Source organism: Chiloscyllium plagiosum, unplaced genomic scaffold (assembly GCF_037043375.1).
Source record: "Chiloscyllium plagiosum isolate Xiang-an unplaced genomic scaffold, Cpla_swu_hap1 HiC_scaffold_25, whole genome shotgun sequence".
NCBI lineage: Eukaryota > Metazoa > Chordata > Chondrichthyes > Orectolobiformes > Hemiscylliidae > Chiloscyllium > Chiloscyllium plagiosum.
Window position 1 is genome coordinate 59,286,214 of NW_028270163.1, and position 6,716 is coordinate 59,292,929.

General features: G+C 45.2%; 2 protein-coding genes across 2 annotated transcripts in view; one reads left to right on the plus strand and one right to left on the minus strand.

Annotated features, from left to right (window-relative positions):
• The window catches only part of LOC122562312 (nucleoside diphosphate kinase), a 682,191-nt gene that overhangs the window by 624,299 nt on the left and 51,176 nt on the right, over positions 1-6,716 (plus strand). The gene's annotated exons all lie outside the window — the stretch shown is intronic.
• The window catches only part of utp18 (UTP18 small subunit processome component), a 50,213-nt gene continuing 45,031 nt past the window's right edge, over positions 1,535-6,716 (minus strand). The window contains exons 13-14 of the mRNA XM_088000771.1: positions 5,350-5,386; positions 1,535-3,466 (exon numbers count right to left, since the gene is read on the minus strand). Coding sequence (XP_087856897.1) covers positions 5,362-5,386 — 25 coding nt within the window. The 3' untranslated portion in view covers positions 1,535-3,466; positions 5,350-5,361. The remainder of the gene's footprint in view (positions 3,467-5,349; positions 5,387-6,716) is intronic.

Sequence of the window (6,716 nt, forward strand, 5' to 3'; positions counted from 1 at the left end):
GCAAGCTAATGGACGGAAGGATCTCCTGGCCCTGATGGAATGCATCCCAGGGTACTAAAAGAGATGGTAGTACCATCTCTCTTGCTATGGGAGAAATAGCAAGTGCACTTGTGGTAATTTTCCAAAATTCGTTGGACGCTGGGGTAGTCCCAGCAGATTGAAAAACATCAAATGTGATGCCACAGTTTAAAGAGGGAGGTAGACAAAAGATGGGGAATTATAGACTGGTTAGCTTAACCTCTGTAGTGGGGAAGATGCTGGAGTCTATTATCAAGGAAGAAATAGCAAGGCATCTCGATACAAATTGTCCCATTCGGCAGACATAGCATGAGTTCTTAAAGGGCAGGTCATGCCTAACAAATCTTTTGGCATTCTATGAAGATTTATGTGCAAGGTGGACAATGGGGACCCAGTGGATGTGGTGTATCTAGATTTCCAAAAGGCCTTCGACAAGGTGCCGCACAAGAGGCTGCTGCATAAGAGAAGGTTGTATTGTGTTACAAATAAAGTGTTTGTATGGACAGAGGATTGGTTTACTAACAAGAAGCAAGGAGTGGGGATAAATAGTGCTTTTCTGGTTGGTAATCAGTGACGAGTGGAGTGCCTCAGGGACCACAATAATTTACAATTTATATAGATGACTTGGACTGTGTCAAAGTTTGCAGACGACACTAAGATGAGTAGCAGAACAAAGTGTGCAGTGAACTGTGAAACAGAAGAACATAGATATTTTGAGTAAGTGGGCAAGTTATCCATTTTGGTAGCAGTAACAGTATAAAGGACTATTACTTGAATGATAAAAACTTGCAGCATGCTGCTCTGCAGAGGGTGTCCTTGTGCATGAATCACAGAATGCTGGCCTGCAGGTATAACAAGTAATTAAGGCAACCGGAATGTTGTCCTTCATTGCTAAAGGGATTGAAATGAAAGGCAGGGAGGTTATTTTGCACCTGCATAGGGTGTAGGTGAGGCCACACCTGGAGTACTGTGTGCAATTTCGGTCTCCTTACTTGAGAAAGGATGCACTGGGAGAGGAGATTCACTCAGTTGATTCTGGTGTTGAGGATAGACTGAGTAGACTGGGATTATATTCATGGGAATACAGAAGAATGAGGGGGAATCTTATAGAAACATATCTATTCCCTTCATAATTTTATAAGATAGAAGTAGAGAGGATGTTTCCACTGGCGCGTGAAGAGGGGATAGCCTCAAGAGTAGAGGGAGCAGATTTCGGACTGAATTGAGAAGGAACCCAGAGTGTTGCTAACCTATGGAATTCCTTGCCCAGTAAAGTAGTCGATGCTACTTCAGTGAACATTTTTAAAGTTAAGATAGATTTTTTTTTTGAACAAAGGCTATGGTGAGAGCATGGGTAAGTGGAGGCGAGTCCATGAAAAGATCAGTCATGATCTTATTGAGTGGCGGAACAGGCTTGAAGGGCCGAACGGTCTACTCCTGTTCCTAGTTCTTATGTTCTGTGAATGTTTCACTGACTAGCCACCACAGCAACTAACTGCAAAAATTAAACATGTGATCTATCAAGCCAAGTTTTATTCGGGCGTCTAACATGTCCGGCATTACCATCCATATAAAATTCTGTATAACACTTGTGAAAAAAACACTTCATAAAGGATTTTGTACATTAAAGTTTCTATATAAATAGAAATTCTTTTACAGCTCACACAGAAGCAATTATTATTGTGAAAAAGAGAGAGTAGGCTTAGAGAAAAGCAAATAAAAACAAGAACACTTCCATTCTCATAACAATCTGTACAGTACTCAATTTACACACAGCAAGATCTTGAAAAGAGGGAAGTGATAATGATCCAATAACAAACTTTAGTCATGTTGGTTAATGGATACATTTTGCCCAGTACACCAGACAGAACACCCCCAGCAAACAAACAAACAAACTCTTCTTAAAAAGGAAAGCATGGAATTGTTTACAATTATCAGCAGGGGGATACTAGGGCCTTGGTTCAAAATCTTACCGCAGACAGAGCACCCACACTCCTTCAGTACTGCACTGGGAATCAGCCTGATTTTTAGGTTCATGCTTCCGTTTCTCACCATCTTCTGACTCTAAGGAGAGTGCAACCCATTAAATCACAGCTGTTATAACACTAGGGGATGTCCTCCGGCATTGCTCATCCAAGCATTTAGGATAGAGATGCCTTTGCAGATCTGTGCAACTGCTGTGCCCCACTAGTCCCTAACCACCTAATTATGCTTGTGTATGTGAATGGAGAGCGGAAACATCTAAGATTATAACATCATGTAATATAAATAACACTGACATTTCATGCTTTAACAAAAAGCGTCAATTTTTAACAAAGAGATCTGCAAGTGGAATTAAATGACTCCTACATGCTGTGATATTGGGATTCTGTGAAATGTACATTGTATGTTGGTTAATATCAGATATAATTGCGTAGATGTACAGGATTTGCATGCAATTAATTGGGACTTCTCAGATTTTACATTGTTGGCACTTATCTGATTAGAAGAGTGCAAACATCTTTCTCAGCTTTTAATTTATCTTTTAAATGATGTGTTGTCGTTTTAATTGCACTGATTAAATTGCCAAGCAGTGAAATTAAATGTGACGAGGCATTAATTAATTATATCTGAACATTCTTTGGAATGAATTATAATTATGTTAATATGAGTTTTAATTAAAAAGTGACAGCTTTTAAATGGCTGCCATTAATAAATTCAACAAAATATTCTTTGATAGTGAGTGCTTGCTGACATTTTGGGCTGTGTTCAGTGCAGAGTAGTCTCTACCCATCAGATACAGTGCACAACATCAGGGTTCCAGACCACTCAACAGGAGCCAAAAGGTTCTCCCACCAGGTATCTCATTACAAATGCAACAAAAGCAGGACTTGGCTTCCATTGGGTTCAATTCAGTCATGTAAGGCTCCATCAATCTTCACTCTAACAGACCGGAGTACAGCCTCCACTCTGTACAATCCACATATTGCTCCCTTACAGAAGATGAAGTGTACCTCAGTGATCAGATCGATACTGCAGTACAGTGAGACCTCTGCTCTGGTTCATTGTGAATCATGTGATAGGGCGAGTAACGTCATGCATATATGGAGTTTGAAACACAGATACAGTACCACATCCATCTCACCCAGTGCTGGTCTTTCAGAGGACCCTATATGCCCCCACTGTACCAACACTGACATCACAGCTAGATGGATACATTCCGTTTATTATCTAAAAAGGACTGGGACAAGAGCCAATCTGAAAACCCATCACACTGTCAATTTATTTAATAGAAACAAAGAGCTCTACTTCTTTACGAAATGCTTGGAGCTCCCCTCAGACCAAGCTATGAGCTGCCTCTGTAGTGGAGAATCCAACTGATGAGACTGTGCTCCAGCTTGTGGTGCCACATCAAAAGTAATGGCTGTTCCCGGAGAGCTACGTGTCCAAAACAGAATCTGTTCTTCTTCTGAAAGACAAGAAACAATTTCAGGAGATACCTCTTAACTGTTTTCAACAGGTACAGGAGAACATGTTCATACCTGACAAAGTGCAGAGTGCCATTTTAATGAGTGCATTGGGATCTGGAATGTGCTATGTGAAGGGCAATGGAAGTAGATTCAATGTATCTTTCAGAAGGGAATTAGATAAATACAAGGGAAGATTTACAACTTAGAGTAAAAGAAAATGTAAAAATTATGAGTAAAGGATATGTGACTAATTGCCTCACTCTTTGTAAGAGCCAACACAGGCACAGTGGGCTGACTAGCCAACTTCTGGTCTGTATAATTATTTTAAATTGCTGTAGACAGCAGCATCAACCACCTGCAGTACAATGAAAGCTTTGCAACTTTCCAGGTTTACTAGTGATCACTGTCAATTGGAGTTCCTGAAGGATTTCATTCACCTGGACCATCTCAGACTCCTCCCTCCCCTTCCTAGACCTTTCCATTTCTATCTCGGGTGACCGAATCAACACGGACATCTACTATAAACCGACCGACTCCTACAGCTACCTAGACTACACCTCCTCCCACCCTGCCCTCTGTAAAAACGCCATCCCATATTCCCAATTCCTTCGTCTCCGCCGCATCTGCTCCCAGGAGGACCAGTTCCAAAACCGTACAACCCAGATGGCCTCCTTCTTCAAGGACTGCAATTTCCCGCCAGACGTAGTCGACGATGCCCTCCACCGCATCTCTTCCACTTCCCGCTCCTCTGCCCTTGAGCCCCGCCCCTCCAACCGCCACCAGGACAGAACCCTACTGGTCCTCACCTACCACCCCACCAACCTCCATGTACAATGTATCATCCGCCGTCATTTCCGCCACCTCCAAACGGACCCCACCACCAGTGATATATTTCCCTCCCCTCCCCTCCCCTATCAGCGTTCCGAAAAGACCACTCCCTCCGTGACTCCCTCGTCAGATCCACACCACCCACCAACCCAACCTCCACTCCCGGCACCTTCCCCTGCTACCGCAAGAAATGCAAAACTTGCGCCCACACCTCCTCCCTTACTTCCCTCCAAGGCCCCAAGGGACACTTCCATATCCGCCACAAATTCACCTGCACCTCCACACACCATCTATTGCATCCGCTGTACCCAATGTGACCTCCTCTATATTGGGGAGACAGGCCGCCTACTTGTGGAACGTTTCAGAGAACACCTCTGGGACACCCCGGACCAACCAACCCAACCACCCCGTAGCCCAACACTTTAACTCCCCCTCCCACTCCACCAAGGACATGCAGGTCCTTGGACTCCTCCATTGCCAGACCATGGCAACACGACGGTTGGAGGAAGAGTGCCTCATCTTCTGCCTGGGAACTCTCCAACCACAAGGGATGAACTCCGATTTCTCCAGTTTCCTCATTTCCCCTCCCCCCATCTTGTCTCAGTCAAATCCCTCGAACTCAGCACCGCCTTCCTAACCTGCAATCATCTTCCTGACCTCTCCGCCCCCACCCCACTCCGGCCTATCACCCTCACCTTGACCTCCCTCCACCTATCGCATTTCCAAAACCCCTCCCCCCACCTTTTATCTTAGCCTGCTGGACACACTTTCCTCATTCCTGAAGAAGGGCTCATGCCCAAAACGTCGATTCTCCTGTTCCTTGGATGCTGCCTGACCTGCTGCGCTTTTCCAGCAACACATTTTCAGCGGAGGTCATTTACTACCCACTGTAAATTACCATCTGGCATTGAGGAACTGCCCTCAGATGGAGTGCAAATTGGGAAATTAGTGGCTGAGTCCAACTCCCTGTGAGCAGCCAGCAAACACATACACTACAATTTTCACACACAACTGTACATGTAAGTAACCACAGGAAAAATGGACAACCACTTACCAAAGTCTCAGATTAAAAGTCAGAATAGTGCTTCAACCTAGGAAGAAATCAAATCATGTAGGAATTGAGTCAAAGAACAGACTATTTGAAATATTTAAAAGTAAACATAAAATGTTCTGGACATTTTAAACCCAGATTTTGAGGGCAGTCCTTTCATAATTGGTGGCACTGGTGGTTCAGTGGTTAGCACTGCTCCCTCGTTACTCCAGGTTCAATTCCAGCCTCGGGCCACCGTGTGCATTTTGCAGGTTCTCATTGTGGTTTCCTCCCACAGTCCAAAGATGTGCAAGTTAGTTGGATTGGCCACGCTAAATTGCTCATAGTGTCCAGGGATGCGTGGGTTAGGTGAGTTCGTCATGGGAAATGCAGGATTACATGGAAAAGGTAGGGGTATGGGCCTGGGGGTGGGATGCTCTTCGGAAGGCCAGTGTGAACTCCCTCTACACTGCAGGGATTCTGATTACATAGAGAAAAAAATAATTCCACAACAACAAAACATTTGGCAAGTGTGAAGGGACAGGCAATTAGAGTACAGGTTATAATACAGGTCATACAGCGCGAGCGAGCGGCAGACACAGAGCGCGAGCGAGCGGCAGACACAGAGCAAAGACACACACACACACAGACACACAGAGAGAGAGACAGAGAGACAGGCAGACACACAGAGAGAGAGAGAGAGAGAGACAGAGAGACAGGCAGACACAGAGAGAGAGAGAGAGAGAGAGAAAGAGACAGGCAGACACACAGAGAGAGAGAGAGACAGGCAGACACAGAGAGAGAGAGAGAGAGAGACAGGCAGACACACAGAGAGAGAGAGAGAGACAGGCAGACACACAGAGAGAGAGAGAGAGAGAAGAGAGAGAGAGACAGGCAGACACAGAGAGAGAGAGAGAGAGACAGAGAGACAGGCAGACACACAGAGAGAGAGAAGAGAACAGAGAGACAGGCAGACAACAGAGAGAGAGAGACAGAGAGACAGGCAGACACACAGAGAGAGAGAGACAGAGAGAGACAGGCAGACACACAGAGAGAGAGAGAGAGACAGAGAGACAGCAGACACAGAGAGAGAGAGAGAGAGAGAGAGAGAGAGAGAGAGAGACAGGCAGACACACAGAGAGAGAGAGAGAGACAGGCAGACACAGAGAGAGAGAGAGAGACAGAGAGACAGGCAGACACACAGAGAGAGAGAGAGAGACAGAGAGACAGGCAGACACACAGAGAGACAGAGAGAGACAGAGAGACAGGCAGACACACAGAGAGAGAGAGACAGAGAGACAGGCAGACACACAGAGAGAGAGAGAGAGAGAGAGAGAGAGAGAGAGAGAGAGAGACAGAGACAGGCAGACACACAGAGAGAGAGAGAGAGA